General features: G+C 39.9%; 1 protein-coding gene across 16 annotated transcripts in view; it reads right to left on the reverse strand.

Moving 5' to 3' along the window:
* ZC3H14 (zinc finger CCCH-type containing 14) overlaps positions 1 to 18,087 on the reverse strand; it is a 48,068-nt gene that overhangs the window by 9,190 nt on the left and 20,791 nt on the right. For 9 of the 16 annotated variants that reach the window (XM_027572428.2, XM_027572419.2, XM_027572433.2 and 6 more), the window contains one exon: positions 3,540 to 3,614. The exons of 6 other annotated variants lie outside the window; for them this stretch is intronic. In XM_027572428.2, coding sequence (XP_027428229.1) covers positions 3,540 to 3,614 — 75 coding nt within the window. Of the gene's footprint in view, positions 1 to 3,539; positions 3,615 to 9,390; positions 10,219 to 18,087 lie in introns of those variants that run through there. One more of the 16 variants, XM_027572436.2, reaches the window with a different exon arrangement.

Genomic DNA, 18,087 nt, shown 5'->3' on the forward strand with positions numbered 1-18,087 from the left:
GTGGATGGAGGGCTGGGCGCGGGGCGGGCTGAGTGGCAGGGAAGGCTGAGGCAGAAAGGATCTTGTGTCAGTGAGTTTGGATTCTGATGAAGAAATCATCAAGAATCAAGAGAGGTTTCTCAGGAGGGAAATGACATGATCAAACTGGTTTTTGGGAGAACAGGTAGTATGGAAGGCAGTCCTAGAGCTCAGTTACTAGGCTGTTGCCCAGGAGACACAGTGAGGCTCCAAATTAAAAGATTCTCAATCTTTGTCCTGTCTGAGCCCACACAGGAGGGAGAGAAGACACACTGCACACACCTCAGCAGCCCTGGCACCTCACAGCAGCTGCATGTTCAACTCCCATCCTAGGAACGAAGCAGAGTGGCCTTCTCCCACGAGGGCCGGAGAGGGTAAAGATGAAGATGGAGGACAGCGAAAGAAGAGCAACTGGATCCAGGAAACAGGACAGGAGAAAGAGAGGACTGAAAAGGGGGCAGGATAAATTTCAATTTTAGATTTATTTAGTCTGAAGTCTTTGTGGGGCTCTCAGACGTTCAGAAGTTGAAGTAAGAGGCGAGAGAAATAAGAGAAGCAGCATTCCAACTGAAGGCCAAAGCAGCATTGAATCAAAGCACACACGTCCAGCGCTGCCGTCTCTCGTGGGGAGCCTGAGCGGGAGACCTCCCTCCTCCGTTACAGGAGACCCACAGGCGACTCGCTGTTCTCCAGGGACTCACTGAGGGCTCCCACCTAGCAAAGGTAGAGTCCGGAACTTAGTCCAAGGCTGCTGCCTTTCTTCTCACCACCCAGCCCTTTTTGAGGCAAAGCAGTTCTACCAGTTTGCATCTTGGGAGAATATAAAAGAGATGAAAATAATGCTAAGGGTAGGACACAGGATAAAATGAACATTTCCAGGGGTAGTACGGGAGGAGAGGAGGTGATAAAGGAGAATGACATGGAATTGGTAGAAGAACAGAGATCGTGACGTCCTGGAAGCCAAACAAAGACTTAAAAAAACATGGGAATGACGCGTCACATACTACAGAGTTTAGAAAGTGAGCACTGAAAACAGAGCTTTTCATTCCACATAAGTCACTAGTCACTTCTACAAGGTTCACGGTATCACCTGGGTCAGAGAGGAGCGGACAGACGCGAGAGTTAGTGACATCTTCTGGGTACAGACTACCGGCAGAACCCATGCATTTGGTTTCCTCCTAAAACCCCACCAAAATTTCAACAAAGGGTTAATTCACTGAAACACAGACTCACAAAGAAAATAACTGTAAAAGGAGACATCCACGTTTTTAAAGTGAAAAACTAAGGTCTTCAAAAGCTGAGTCTTAAGCCAATAATGAAACAATTCAATGTGGATCCCAAGAGTCTCCGAAGGCTGGGTAACTGGCAGCACGGGGGACCTTGGGCAGAGGGGAAGACAAGGCCAATACAGGTGTGTCCAAGGTCCGTTCCAGAAGCAGTCATGTCTTCCTGAGTCAGGAATTTGTTTTCTTCATTTCTGATCCCTATCATACTGGGATCCCCTAACCTCTATATTCAAGTTTTTTGGAACAGCTGGAGACATGCTTTCCTGGTGGTCAATGCTGGAGTGGCCTATAAATGAAGCATCATCACTTTGACAGAACAGTGCTGCAAAAACATAAGCTAAATGTATACTATTAAAATTTTTTAAAGCATTTAGATTTCCTGATAACCCTTGACTATTTTTCCCTTGGAGAAGAGGGAAGCTTAAGACTCTTGGAAAGGTCAAAACAGAGAGTCTCTGGGCCAAGGGATGCCAGCCACATTGAGAGAAGTACCATTCTGAGAACTGGGAGGGGGTGTTAAGCAAGCAACACATAGTAATTAAAGTTGAGGTGCGTCTCCCAGCCCCTTTTCCTCACTTAGCTCCCAGAACGCTGACAACCAATCCATCCACTACTCTGAAAGATCTTTCTTTGGAGAAGCTAACCAGGCCAAGAAGAAAAGTCGAAAGACGGTGACCTCACGGTGCCCCTAAATTAGAGAGACAAATGACTCTTCACTGCAGGATCTATATTCAGATGTGAAGTCAAAAGCCCACCACCCAGACTAATGAACCCAGAATGCCAATCAGCTTTTCGAGTGTCCCACTCATAAATATAAGACAACCAAGGATCCCCAGACATCTGAGGAAAACCTGTCAGAAAAGACAGCAACTGAAACAAACTTGGAGAAAATAAGACCAAGAAGGGAAGGGAAAAAATACCCAACACTATCTTTAATATCCTCAGATATTAGATATAGGTATCAGAAATCGCAGAGAGTGCTGCATATGTGAAACCAAGTCAGTATGTGAGAAATTAAATAAAAGGAATATGCAGAAACGAGGGCTCTGGGGAATAAAAACCGTGACAGGACGTAGGCAAGGAATGCAGTCACTCATAAGCCTCGTAGGACTTCAAACATGCTTCAAACTGCATGTGCACCATGGAAAAAAAAGAAACATTAAAGGAGACAAAAAAGAATGTGCAAGTGCCAATGGAGTGGATACAACATACACAGAGCTTAGCCGCCAGACATTTTGAAAGAAAATACCCTTATGTGGAAAGCAGGATGGAATGTGGAGAGATGACAGGGCAAAATCAAGAATGGAGGGTATCTAAACACTTAGAGAGGAGAAGCCAGGAAAGAGGCCGAGACTAAAACTACAGGAGTGTGGGGGCACTCCAGTGTTCATCACCTGGGGAGGATCTGGCTTCTGGGTGGAAGGCAACCCTGCGAGAGGACAAGTTCCTCTCTCTGAGACAGAGCTAGATGGGGTAAGGGAATATGCCTATTGACTGTGGAAGCCTGACCAAAGGGGAAGAGCCACAGGGAGGGGTCAAGGCACCAGAGATTCCAACAACGGGCAGGTGTAGGGGAAATAGAAGGAAACAGAAAAACGAAGGTTTCTGAACCGAAGATTGCAGGCGTCCAATGGCCCCCTTCACGTGGGCAGCATTTACTGGGGACTGTACATGCATGTGGCAGGGGCTGGGCACTGGAGAGTGCAGAGATAAACAAGGCACTTGACCCTGTCCTGAGGTAGCCCCTGGCTGACGTGTCTATGCTGAGGGGGGGAAGGGGAACGGGCAAAAAATTAAGCTACGGGGTCTCTGAGAACAACAAGTTCTCGGTGTGGCCCTGGTGAGGAGATTCTAAAGTGAAATGAAAGTGAGGATAAGGTTGAACAGGCTACAGACAGCAGAGCAGCTCAGGACACTGGAAAAGTAGGGTAGAAAGGAGAGCAGGGTAAGGATCTGAGTTGTCCCTAGAGGGGAGTGACAGCCAGAAGATTCCAGAGACTCAGGTGAAACGGCACCAAAGCAAGAAAGTTTTTGAATGAGACGAAAAATACAAACACCAAAAAACATGAAGAAAATGCAGATCTTGTCTCCTGGCCCTAAAATATTTTCACAATCTAAATACAGCATCTTAGGGCAGGATCTAAGATATACAAGATACATTAAATGAGGTGCAAGAAATGGAAATAGCAACTGAAAAATGCTAAATTACAATGAAAATTTAAGATTATTACCAACCTTGACTGATCTGTAAAGTTTCTGCCATTACTGGGTCAATTTGCAGTCGGGATAACAACTGCCTCTGTTGAGTTCCTAGAATAACAAATTTTAAAACTTTACTAAGCTTAAAAAACAAACAATACCAGCATGTATGTTTCCCAGAAATGAAGCCTGAAATAATCCTCCTGGGCTTTTAACTGAAAGTCTTAAAAATAACTGATTAGCTTCAACATTGCAATTTAACCAAAAATGACACTGTAGGACATTTCCTAGTTCTCCCTTTGTCTGGAAGCCAGTTTTCTTGGACTGGAGGTAAAGCCTGGGAACAAAGGTAAAAGCTGGAAAAACCAGGAGGTGCTGCGAGAACCCAGAGCTTGAGCCATAACTGACAGGCAACAGCCAAGTGCAAGATCAAAATAAGAAACCTCTCCATCACCTGGGCTCTCACCATTACAACTCACACCACACCCTAGAATTGCAAAACAAAATACAGCAGAGTTATCTGATCATAGAATTCCCAAAAGACAAACTATAAGCTTAGACTGATACAAAGAAAACAATGAACAAGTATGATATTCAAGAGATCTGGAGTCCAGATCCTACATCAGCATGAAAACAATCCTCTGGGTGGCTCAGTCGTTAAGCGTCTGCCCTCGGCTCAGGTCATGATCCCAGGGTCCTGGGATCAAGCCCCACATCGGGCTCCGTGCTCCGCGGGAGGCCTGCTTCTCCCTCTCCTCTGCTGCTCCTTCTGCCTGTGCTTTATCACTCTGTCAAATAAATAAAATCTTTTTTAAAAAAATCATCTGAGGGGTGCCTAGGTGGCTCAGTCGTTGAGCGTCTGCCTTCGGCTCGGGTCATGATCCCAGGGTCCTGGGCCTGGGATCCTGAGCCCTCATCGGGCTCCCTGCTCTGCGGGAAGCCTGCTTCTCCCTCTCCCACTCCCCTGCTTGTGTTCCTTCTCTCGCTGTGTCTCTGTCAAATAAATAAAATCTTAAAAAATAAAAAAAATAAAATAAATAAAAAAAATCATCTGAATCTCCTATAAGAAAAGATACTCAGCTAGAGTATTTATGATTTCTTTAAAAAGTTCATAATTTCCTCAGTTACACTGCAAAATAAAACAAAGCAGTGACCACTGATTTTCTCGATCTTCAATTTGAAGACTGGGAGGATGTCATACTTCTCCAAACCTCCCCGCCTCCACAGTGCTTAGGCGATAGTAAGTACTCACTTGCAGATTTATTTCTTTTTAAAATTTTATTTATTTATTTGAGAGAGGGGGGGAGAGAGAGAGAGAGCACAAGCAGGGAGAAGGGGCAAAGGGAGAGGGAGGAGACTCCCCGCTGAGCAGGGAACCCGATGCGGGACTTGATCCCATAATCCTGGGATCATGACCTGAGCTGAAGGCAGACGCTTAATTAACTGAGCCACTCAGGTGCCCCTCACTTGCAGATTGAAAACAAGTGTTAACAAAAACAAAATTAAGTGTTATCAACAATGCATTAAAATAATTATTCACCATGATCAAGTGGCATTTATTCCAAGGATACAATGATGATTCAGTATCTGCAAATCAATCAACATGGCACACGAAATTAACAAAATAAAAGGCGAAGTAGGAATCATGATTCTCTTGATACATGCAGAAAAAGCTTTTGACAAAATTCAACATCCATTTATGATAAAAACTCTCAACAAAGTGGGTTTAGAGGGAACATACCTCAACATAATAAAGGCCATATATAACAAACCGACAGCTAACATCATACTCATAACATCATAAGATCAGAACAAGACAAGGATGCTCACTCTCGCCACCTTTGTTCCATACAGTACTGGATGTCCTAGCCACAGCAATGAGACAAGAAATAAAAGGCATCCAAATTGGAAAGAAAATTAAGAAATAGAAAAAACAGATGACATATTATATACACAAAACCCTAAAGACTCCACCAAAAAACTATTAGAAGAAATGAATTCAGTCAAGTTTCAGGACACATAATTAAGATACAGAAATCTATTATGTTTCTATACACTAATAACAAAGCAGCAGAAAGAGAAATTAAGAAAACAATCCCACTGATAGCTACACCAAAAAGAACAAAATAATTAGAAATACATTTAACCAAGAGGTGAAAGACCTGTACTCTGAAAACTATCAGATAAAAGAAACTGAAGAGGACACAAATAAATGGAAAGATACAACATGCTCATGGACTGGAAGAAATAATATTGTTAAAATGTGCATATTAAAACCAATTAACCTATGATAAAAAAGGCAACAGGGGCGCCTGGCTAGCTAAGTAGGAGGAGCATGCAACTCTTCACGTCCAGGTTGTGGATTCAAGCCATCCATGTTGGGTGTAAGGACTACTTAAAAAAATAAAAACTTAAAAAAAAAAAAAATGGCAAGGGGCACCTGGGTGGCTCAGTCGTTAAGCGTCTGCCTTTGGCTCAGGTCATGATCCCAGGGTGTGCTGGGATAGAGCCCCGCATCGGGCTCTCTGCTCGGCGGGAAACCTGCTTCTCCCTCCCCCACTCTCCCGCTTGTGTTCCCTCTCTCGCGGTCTCTGTCAAAATGAATAAAAATAAAATCTTAAAAAATACGATGGCAAGAATCTACAACAGCAGGGAGTCTCTTCAATAAATGGTGCTGAGAATATGGACAGCTACATGAGAGAAAAAATTAAATTGGACCACTTTCTCATACCATATGCAAAAATGAACTCAATTCAATGTAAAATGTAATAAGACCTGACATCATAAAACTCCTCAACAAAAATATAGACAGTAAATTCTTGGCTATCCCTCTCAGCAATATTTCTTTGGATTTGTCTGTATAGGCAGGCAAGAGCAACAAAAGCAACTGGGTCTACATCAAACTAAAAAATCTTTTGCACAGTGAAGGAAACCATCAATAAAATAAAAAGGCAACTTAGTGAACGGAGATATTTCCAAATGATATATCCAGTAAGGGATTAATATCCAAAATATATAAAGAACTCATAAAACACCAAAAACCCCCCAATCTGATTAAAAAATGGGCGGGGAGGGGCGCCTGGGTGGCTCAGTTGGTTAAGTGTCTGACTTTGGCTCAGGACAAGCTCTTCTTCAGGCTCTGCATTCAGCAGGGAGTCTGCTGATCCCTCCTCCTCCTCCACCTTGTGCCAGCGCACACTCTCTCTCAAAGAGATAAAATCTTTAAAAAAAAAAATAAAAAGGCAGAGGACTTGAATAGACATTTTTTAAGATTTTATTTATTTGAGAGAGAGCAAGAGGGAGCGCGCATGCACAAGCAGGGGCAGTAACAGAGGAGGAGAAGCCCTGGAGCAGGGGAGGGAGGAGGAAAGCAACTCAAGCAGACTCCATGCTGAGCACAGAGCCTGACCTGGCGCTTGACCCTAGGACCCTGAGATTGTGACCTGAGCCAAAACCAAGAGTTGGACACTTAACTGAGTCACTCAAGTGCACCACTGACATTTTTTTTAAAGAAGACACTGAGATGGCTAACACTTTTAAAAAATGTTCAATATTTTTACTCATCAAAAAATGCAAATTAACGGTCCTGGGTGTCTCAATTAAGTGTCTGCCTTCAAGCTCAGCTCATGATCTTGGAGTCCTGGGATTGAGCCCTAGGTGAGGCTTCCTGCTCAGTGGGAAGGCTCCCTTCCCCCTCTGGCCCTCCCCCAACTCGTGCTTGCTCTAATAAATACATAAATATTTTTTAAAATGCAAATTAAAACCAAAATGAGATATCACTTCACACCTGTCAGAAGGGCTAGTATCCAAAAGGCAAAAAATAACAAGTCTTGGCAAGGATGTGGAGAAAAGGGAACCCTCATGCCCTGTTGGTGGGAATGTAAGTTGGTGCAGCCACTGTGGAAAACAGTAAGGAGGTTCCTAAAAAAATTAAAAATAGAAATACTGGATCCTATGGTATTCAATAATTCCACTTCTGGGTATTTGCTCCAAGAAAATGAAAATACTAATTTGAAAAGATATATGCACCCTTGTTTACTATGGTATTATTTACAATAACCAAGATACGGAAGCAATCTCAGTGTGCACTGACAGATGAATGGATAAAGATATGATACACACACCTACATATACACACACACAGCAGTATTACTCAGCCATAAAAAAGAATGAAATCGTGCCATTTGCAACAACACAGATAGACTTAGAGGCAGGTTACTATGCTACCATGAAAAAAGAGAAAAACAAATACCATGTTATTTCCACTGATATGTTGAATCTAAAAAACAATACAAATGAACAAACACAAGACAGAAACAGACTCATAAATACAGAGAACTGTGGCTGCAGCAGAGAGAAGCAAATAGGTAAACAGGATTAAGAGGAACAAACTTCCAGTTACAGTCAGAGATGTAAAACACAGTCAATAATGTTTTAATAACTTTGTATGGTGACACATGGTTAACTATACTTAATCCTGGTAAGAATTTCATAATGTGTATATAAGTATTGAATCACTATGCACACCGGAAACTAACATAATGTAGTACCGTCACCTACACTTCCATTAAAAATAAACAAACTTAAAAATGTAGGGGCGCTTCAGCACAGTCGGTTAAACATCCGACTCTTGGTTTCGGTTCAAGTCATTATCTCGGGGTCATGAGCTCAAGCCCCACATCAGGCTCTGCACTCAGCACAGAGTCTGCTTGGGATTCTCTCTCCCTCTCCTCGTGTTCTCTTGCTCTCTAAAATAAATAAATCTTTAAAAAAATTATTTTTTTAAAGATTTTATTTATTTGACAGAAAGAGACACAGCGAGAGAGGGAACACAAGCAGGGGGAGTGGGAGAGGGAGAAGCAGGCTTCCCGCCGAGCAGGGAGCCCGATGCGGGGCTTGATCCCAGGACCCCGGGACCATGACCTGAGCCGAAGGCAGACGCTAAACGACTGAGCCACCCAGGCGCGCCTAAAAAATTTTTTAAAAAGCGGTACAATACAGTGTAGAAAGGGATGTGATTGATAGGGTTCCAAATACTGAAATATTAGTAGGATGCCTGAATACTAATTTTTAGTATATTTATTACTAGTAGTTTCATAAGGACAGCCTTTGCTCACTGAGTACATTACTTGGCAAGCAATTGCCATGTTTCACTAAAAGGCGTTTTTCAATTTTCTTTTATTTTAAAGATTTTATTTTTAAGTAATCTCTACACCCAATGTGGGGCTCGAACATATGACCCCAAGATCTAGAGTCACATGCTTCACCGACTGAGCCAAGCAAGGTGTCCGGGGTTTTTCAATTTTAAACACTCAATTCAAAATTCTATCAGCTATTTTCTTCTAAAATATAAGATATATCACTCTTAAGTGGTGTGTCAAAAAAAGTTAATTCCTTCCAAAATTATTATGGTAAAAAACACAGTAAATCCCCATGAGCTGACCTGAAATGCAGAGGTCATTTGGTCAAGTTGTACTCCTATAAGAGAGCTCGGGTAACTGATACATATTATGGTTACTGGAAGAAGCTCTTTCAATTCTAATACTACAACAGGTCTCTTTAACACCATGAATAATGAAAGAATTACACATTTTAAAATAATTTCACGAGACAGAACACGAAAGACCATTCTTCTCTCCCATTTCAAGTTTTGTTTCTCTATGCTCACCTCTCCCTTCAAAACATTTTATAGAGATCCACTAAAGAGAATTCTAGTAACTTCTAGGATTCTAAGTTAACCATATGGACTCCAATTTTGTCATTAAAGATCCATGAGAAACTCAAGTTTTTTGACTTGCTGCCTCCATATGAGAACTAATCAAGTTACATAAAAAAACACAGATCCAAGGGTGAGTTATGTAGAGGATATCCAATACTGAACATTTACCTTTCTCAATGTTTCTAAGGAAGCCAATTATTTTTACATCAGTAGTCCTTGACTGTGATTCAAAATCTACTTCCTCTTGAAGATCTTCAAACTGTTTATTGCATTCAGATGTTGATGAACATTCATTCATTTTAACCTCCAAAGATGAAATTTTTGCTTCATTCTGTGACACTCTAACATTTAGATCACAAAGATTTGCTTCCACTGTCAAAATTGCTGCTTTCATTCCCTTAATTTCATTGATATCAGTTGATATTTTCCTTAAAAGATGGGAAATATTGTCTAGCTCATTCAGTGAACAAGAAGAACTTGTTACAGAACCTAAGTCAATTGGCCCAGGCGAGAAGAAAATTGGTAAAGATGGTGATGGAAACCTTGAAGACATTTTCATAAAATTTTCTCTCCCTCTTAAAATTTGGTAATTTTTCCTTCACAGCCCATTAAATTGTTTCATCAAAAATAAATACAGAGATTAAGGCTGCTACTTTAAAAAGTATGAAGAGTGAATAACATTTTAAAACCTACAACTAAAAAAGACAGGATTGTACATTTCTGGAGTCAGAACTCAAAGTAAATTTGAAAATGCTAAACAAACCAGACCAATGTTCTCTTTGCTACAACTAAGAAGCCTTAATTAATATGAAGTCCCCTACATCCTGTAAGTCCTACTTAAAGCTCCTCTCCAAACAATGAACCCTATTATTGCTTAAGAAATAATTCTGGCTTCTGATTGGCTGAAAGCAGACATGTGACACAAAAGAACTTTCTATTATTTACCTCATACGACAAGGACCACTGAAGATCTGAAGTAAAAATCAATATAATGACATTAAGTACCTTATACCTGGACTGGATATGATGTGAATTTAATGGACTACTGTCCCTTCATCTATTAAACCATAATTTCCAGGCTTCAAATTATTTTTAAATTGTTTTATCTAGTATCCTGAGTTTCATTTACCCTTGAAAATAGTATAGGGTGATATTTGGCACTTTCTTTTTAGGGGGAGGGTAGGGAGGATAATTGGACCCACAATCACAGACAAATCTCCTTTAAAAAATATATATGGAAAAAATGCAATTCAGCTGCATGGATATGGTATGGTAGGAATTTACAGATAAATGAGGAACTGGCCTTGGTTCAATGATAGATTATTATAAATTTTTAATTAGGTAATGTCCAATTTATCTTTTTCTTTGGTTGCTTGTGCTTTTGGTGTCGTATCTGAGAAACCATTGCCTAATCCAAGCTCATTTAGGTTTACACCTATTTTTTCCCTAAGAGTTTGATGAAATTAGCTCTCACATGTAGCCCTTTTTGAGTTAATTTATGTAAAGTGAGGGTCCAACTTCATTCTTTACATGTGGATATCCAGTTGTCCAGTAGTATTTGTTGAAAAGACTATTTATTCCCCACTGAACTGTCTTGGCATCCTTACTGAAAACTAACTTATCATAAATGTATTGGTTTATTTCCAGATACTCAATTTCATTTTACAGATCTGTCTGTATATCCTTATGTTAGTGCCAGTAACTATAGCTCTGTAGTAAGTTTTGCAATTAGAAAATGTAAGCACTCTAACTTTATTTTCCAGCAGTTTTGGCTAGTCTAGGTCCTTTTCATTTCCATATGAATCTTAGGATCAGCTTGCCAATTTCTGCAAAAAAGCCAGCAGGATTTCAACATAGACTGAGCTGAATTCATAAATGAATTCGGAGAGGATCACCATCTTAACAATATTAAAGTCTTCCAATCCATGAACATGAAAGACCTCTTTCTATGGCTTTAGTTTAAGAAAGGTCTTTTTTACTTTGGTTTACTAGCCAAGCAACAAATAAGTTGCAAAATATAAGGATCTAAGATGGTGGACATGACTCCCAACAGCACCTACAAAAGGATTCTGTTCCCAGTTAATGTTTACAATAACAGAAGTGCTGAAATTTATTTAAGAATCTTTTATTCTTTTCTCCACTGTATCTGTAATTTAATCTAATTTTTAAAGCCTTTAGATAGAAAAAAATTTTCAAAATTTACAAGGCTTTGGATTCATACAGAATTAAGAGCCCTAGCTGACAAGTGGTATCTACAGCATAAACCATGAGAAGCAGCAGCACATCCTCAGCCAAATGCCCCCTGAAAACCAGCTAGTTCACTAGAGGGCAGCAAACAACACATCAAAGAGAAAAGCAGGCAAGAGGTCTAACAAAAGATGAGTAACAAAGCGCCTAAAAAAAACTCATTTGAGGCCTCAGTTATCACACCCACTGTGCCCAACCCAACTTTAGAATGCAAAATAAGTTCCCTCCATGGATTCCAATGGAAATATCTCAGCAGAAGACAATTACGTATTTCAAGGAAATTGGAGTACAAAAAGGTTAAGGTCACCCAGTAAGTGGCACAGCCTGGATTAACACCTAAGCAGTCTTACTCCCTCAGTCCATACTCATAATCACGTATTATACTTTTCCCCATAACATATTAAGTGAAATAAAACATGTCACAGAGAAATTTATGTGATGCAATTCCTATTTTATATGTACATATGATATGTGCATATAATGTAATTCTACTTTACACAGAAAGGATGTACACGTACATACATACGAAAAAAATGCCAAGGAGACTACAGATAATACACCAAACTGTCTTTGTTTTAAAGATTTTATTTATTTATTTGAGAGAGAAAGAGCACAAGTAGGCAGAGCAGCAGGCAGAGGGAGAGGGAGAAGCGGGCTCTCTGCTCAAGAGAGCCCACTGTGGGGATTGATCCCAGGACCCTGGGATCATGACCCGAGCCGAAGGCAGACGTTTAACCCACTGAGCCACCCAGGTGCCCCTACACTGAACTGCTTTAAGCGTAGTGCTTATCTCTGGGGAAGGCAATGGGAAGAACAAAAGGGAGATTTTCATTTTGTCTGAATACAAAAACTCCTCTCTTTATTAAGACTCCTTCACAAAGGGCTTCCAGTCCAACAGGACACACTGAGCATATGCATTTACAGCTTCTTCTTCTGCAGAGTTCATAAAAATGAAGTAAAGAACTTAAAAAAAAAGGACAAACTCCTAACACATACAACAGGGACTCCAAACTGGGTTTCTAACATTATCCACTGAGGGACAGGAAGAAAATAACCAGAAATTGTATTATATTAGAAATACTTATATCTCTATCCTCCTTAGAGTCCTATTTTTACACGTTCTAACATACCTACCAATAATAGTGTGGCTATATTTAAGTCAAATACATACAGAGTGTAGTAGCAAAAAATGATTCCAGTACACAAAAAATCATATAAGGAGATCACTGATTCAGAAGTGTAGATTAGGAAGGGCATCATAGCAGATGAGTTTTCCATAACCTCTGGAAAACAGAAAATATATGGACAAATACTGCCTGTGAGGCAGAGCAGAAAAGCCAAAATGAGACCCTGGGAAAGCTGCAAGTGAGATGCAAGGCAGAGGGACACATTCGTTAAGCCAAAAGGATTTAGGGATGCCTGGGTGGCTCAGTTCGTTAGGCATCTGCCTTCCGCTCAGGTCATGATCCGAGTCCTGGGATCGAGCCCGTCATGCTCCCTGCTCAGTGAAGCGTCTGCTTCTCCCTCTCCTTCTGCTGCTCCTCCTCCCTTGTGTTCTCTCTCTCTCAAATAAATAAAATCTTAAAAAAAAAAAAAGACAAAAGGATTCAATGAGCTCCTACTATATGGCAGGTACCGTTCTGGGCACTCAATCACAGCAATGAATAACACACAAATCCCTGGTCAGAGAACTTATTAATTTTGGAGGGGAGGGGAAGGAGATAGGAGCTCAAAAACAAAAAAACCCCAAATATATGTAAAACAGAACATGTTTTGTGTTGATGACCTGAGTCTGGATAAAAATATCTAAACTATGAAAACAAAATATGTATTAGATGATAAGAAGTGCTATGAAAAAAAATAAAGCTTTAGAAAAGTGGGTTAAGGACTGGGGGGCTGCGGAAGGCTTCACAGAGATGACTTTTGAGTGAGTTATGTGGACATATGGAAAAAAATATACCAGGGAAAGGGTGAAAGCATCTCGGACACGCTCTTCTTTGAATGCTCTGAAAGAGAAACACAGCAAGTATGTCCAGGGGATATCAAGGAGAAAGTGGAGGGAGGAAAAAGGTAATAATCGGTGACAAGATCAGGGAGGAATCTTACTTTTACTTGGAGTGTAATGAAGAGCCACCAGTGGGTTCTGAGAAGGGGCATAGCATGATCTCACTTACAGTTTAAAAGGATCACTTGCTACTGTGTGGAAGACTGTGGGAGGGCAAGTGTGAAAGCAGATGGACCAGTAAGGACACGATTCCAATAATCAAGGCAAGTCATGGATGATGGCTTAAATTAGGATGGTAGAGGCAGAGGTGATGAGGAATAGTGACAGGATTTGCTAAAGGTGGAAGATAAAAAGGAGAGAGAGAAAGAGGAAAGAAAAGAGAGGGAAGGAAGAATGGCCCTAAGTTTGAAAGGAAGAACATAGGTTTCTGGCCTGATCAACTGGAAAAGTGGTGCTGTGCCATTAACTAAAATGAGGAAGGCTGCAGGAAAAACAGACTGGAAGAAAAGATTGTTAGTAGTTAGGTTTTAGATAAGTTTACTTATTACATATCCAAGAAGAAATGTAGAATAAGCAGTTGCAGAATTCAGATGCAAAGTCTTGGCTGGAGCTACACACTTCGGAGTTGACAATATGGAGATATTTAACCTGGATGAAAGGAATAAAGGGCCATCCGACTGCGACTGCGAGAAGTGAGGAGCAAAGAAGACTACAAAGCATGTGCAACAGAAAACGAGGGTTTGCAAATAAGACAGTCACACATTTTTTAAAAATTCAAATGTTCTGGGGTGCCTGCCCGACTCAGTAAGTAGTGTGTAAGACTCCTGATCTCAGGGTCATGAGTTCATGAGTTCAAGGCCCATTTTGGGCATCGAGCCTACTTAAAAAAATTTTTTTTTCAAATGTTTTAAAAAGAAGGAACTCAGCAAATTATCTGGGGAGAATCTAGATAGCTACTGGGAATGTAACCACCTCCATAAAGCTCCTCTATAATTTCAAGGCCAACTGCAGCTCCTTGTCTGCTTTATTTAAAACAAAACCTGCCCACAGCAAAGCTCAGCCCACACAATTGTAGGTAAACCTCTTTATTGCCCTTTTCTTAAACTGGGAACCAACATGTCTACAGACATTTTTGAAAAGAGCCTGCAAATAAAAGGGAAAAACAAACAAAAAACCAAACACTGACTCTGGAGAAAACCATCAATTAGGGTACAAAATATAACTCTTTAGGGTACAAAATATAACTCTTTAAAAAGAAAAAACAAAAACCCTGTACTTACGTTCTTTGGACAAATTTGAAATGATACTGTATCCACAAAACAAGATACATAAATAGAGCAAGAAAAAGCTTGAGGAAATTTTAAAATACACTTGCCTTAAAAAACAGAAACAAAAACAGGGGAACTAAAGATAATAAAGTCAATAAAATATCCCAAAGTAGAATAAGATCAAGACAAAAATGACGAGAAAATCAAAGCAGGAAGTTTATCCAACAGAATGTCCAAAAGAGAAAAAAATTTAAAGAAATAATTTAAATTTCCCAGACTAAAAGCATAGATTTTCAAATCTAGGAAGTGTACAAAGTAGCCCAAAAGTGACTGATTATAGCACCTATGTTTATCACAGTAAATTTCAGACATCAAGAACACACAGAAAATCCTAAAATCCTCCAGAGAAATAAATCCCTGGTATTCTATAATGGAATAAGAATCATATGGGCAACCAACTCCTCAGCATAAACATTTAAAGCTTCAAAATCATGAAGCCATGCCTTCAAAATTCTGAAAAAAATTCAACTTAGAATTCTGTACCTATCCGAAGTATCAATTAAAATTATAAGATTTCTAAGTACTCAGAAAAATGTACCTCTCATACATTTTAAGTTTCCTCATGATGTGATGACAAAATGGAAGAATATACGGAGAAGACAGTGGGATCCAGAAAATGCAGAGCAAACTCAGGGAAGGATTAAGTCCTGGAATGACAGTCTTGAAACAGACCTAGAGAGCAACCAGTCAGATGAGCAAGAGAGGGCAAAGGCTCTAGAATGGAGGTACCTAAGAAAATAGTGGAACTCAAAGACGTAATAGCATAAAATGACAGATTTTTAGACTATAATAAAGATAGGCAACACAAGAGGGGTAACCCAAGGAAAACAAAAAATTGTTCAAGAACAGAAAAATTAAACAACTCTAAGGGACCCCTAGCAAAGAGCTGTAGATATAATGTAAAGCTGGCCCTCTAATGAATAGTCTTTTTTTTAAAAAGAGATTTTTATTTATTTAGAGAGAGTGAGAGTGCATGCTCACACTTGAGCAGGGTGAGGAGCACAGGGAGAGGAAAAGAAAATCTTAAGCAGGCTTCATGCCTAGTGTGGAGCCCGATGCGGGGCTTGATCTCATGACCCTTAGATTATGACCTGAGCAGAAATCCAGAGTCTGACACTTAACCAACTGAGCCACCCAGGAGCCCCTATTTATATAATCCTAATAATGTAAATACACTGCTTATTGGTTCTCATCTTTTAGAGTCAACTTACAAAGCATAGTAGTCTTAACAAGGACAACAAAACAAAATGTGTATCTGATCCTCTTTGGCAATATAAAAGTACGAGTTTAGGGCGCCTGGGTGGCTCACTTGGTTAAGCGTCTATTGATTTTGGCTCAGGTTACCATCTCAGGGTCGTGAGATAGAGCCCCACTGTGCTAGGCGTGGAGCCTGTTTAAGATTCTCTCACTCCTGGGTGCCTCGGTGGCTCAGATGGTTAAGTGTTTGCCTTCGGCTCAGGTGATGATCCCGGAGTCCTGGGATCGAGTCCCGCATCAGGCTCCCTGCTCCTTGGGAGCCTGCTTCTCCCTCTGCCTCTCTCTCTCATGAATAAATAAATAAAATCTATTTAAAAAAAAAAAGATTCTCTCACTCCTTCTCCCTCTGCCCTCCCCCAACAAAAAAGTATAGAATTTAGAAGGTGTGGTATGAAAAGATGCATTAGAGTTTAAGAAGGGACATAAATATCCTTAGGAAAATCAAAGGGTACTGAAATAGGGGTGCCCGGGTGGCTCAGTTGGTTGAGTGTCCAGCTATTAATTTCACCTCAGGTCATCTCAGGGTCATGAGATTGAGCCCTATGTCGGACTCCAAGCTCAGTGCAAAGTCTGCTTGTCCTTCCCCCTCCCCCTGCTTGTGTTCTAAGATAAATAAATAGGACGCCTGGGTATCAGCTCAGGTCATGATCCCAGGGTCCTGGGATCAAGCCCCGCATCGGGCTCCCTGCTCAGCAGGAAGCCTGTTTCTTCCTCTCCCACTCTCCCTGCTTGTGTTCCCTCTCTCGCTCTGTCAAAAAAATAAATAAATCTTTAAAAAAATAAAATAAAAACTAAAAATAAGTAAAAAGAACAAAGCATACTGAATTATAGTAATCACACAAAAAACAGATATTTAGATGTATTACTTAAAATGACAAAAGTAAGCAATAAATGAACCAAAAACAGTGATTTTACTATATGGGCTTGAAAAGCAGGGAAAAGTTTTAAGTTAGATCCTGATATATTGTGGCAAAAAACAAGATACCACCTATAGTTAGTGAATGAAAAAGTAGTGGTATAAAGCATATTATTGACATGGAGAAAATTAAAGACATAAACACAAGCATTTAAAAGTGGTAGCTGTCTGTGCTCGCTTCGGCAGCACATATAAAAGTGGTAGCTGTCTGGGAAGAACCAATGTGGAGAAGAATGAAGCAAAGAACACTGCTTTTTATTTTTAAATTTTCTACACTATTTGATTAGTTTCTAATCTATCAACAAACATTACAAAGATCTGCTTTTCCAAATTTTCTACGGGAAACATTTCATATGTAAAATATTTTATTTAATTGTTTTTTATACAACATATACAAAATAGGAAAACCAAAGGAAATCCACGCCTAGACACATCGTAGTGAAACTGGAGAACATCAAAGACAAAGAGAAGATCTTGAAAGCAGCCAGAGAAAGGACAGATCACCTACAAAGGAACGACAGACAATTAGAATGACAGAAGTCCACTCAACAATAATGGAAGCCAGAAGACAACGGAATAATACATACAAGGTGTTGAGAATAACTGTTGGTATCCAGCAAAATTACTGCACAAGAACAAGGAAGGAAAAATCACAAAGACAAACAGACTCTTGGCAAATTTAGAGCGTCTAGACCCATTCTTAAAGAAACTGCCAAAGAATACACTTCAAAAATACTTCAAAACAATGGAAGATGATATCCCCGAATAACATTCAAGATTTGAGAACAAAAACTGATAAACACGTAGGTAAACATTGCCTGGGTAAAATAATAATGGTGCCCAACTTATGCATTTAAAAAATGACTAAAATGAAACACTGGAAACATAAGCCAGAAGGGTAAAGACTGGAACTACAGTTCATTTACTTTGGAAATGGGATCAGAACATTAACTTCTGGAATATGCAATTAAATTTGCATGGTAAAATTTCAGTGCTAACCACTGAATGAACAGAAATGGGAGTGTTTAGTTAAAAAAAAAAATGCAGAGCTGGGGCAATCAACAATAGTGACTAATGAATCTTAAAGGCAAACAGGGAGGAAAAAGATAAAA

This window comes from Zalophus californianus, chromosome 6 (assembly GCF_009762305.2).
Source record: "Zalophus californianus isolate mZalCal1 chromosome 6, mZalCal1.pri.v2, whole genome shotgun sequence".
Classification (NCBI taxonomy): domain Eukaryota; kingdom Metazoa; phylum Chordata; class Mammalia; order Carnivora; family Otariidae; genus Zalophus; species Zalophus californianus.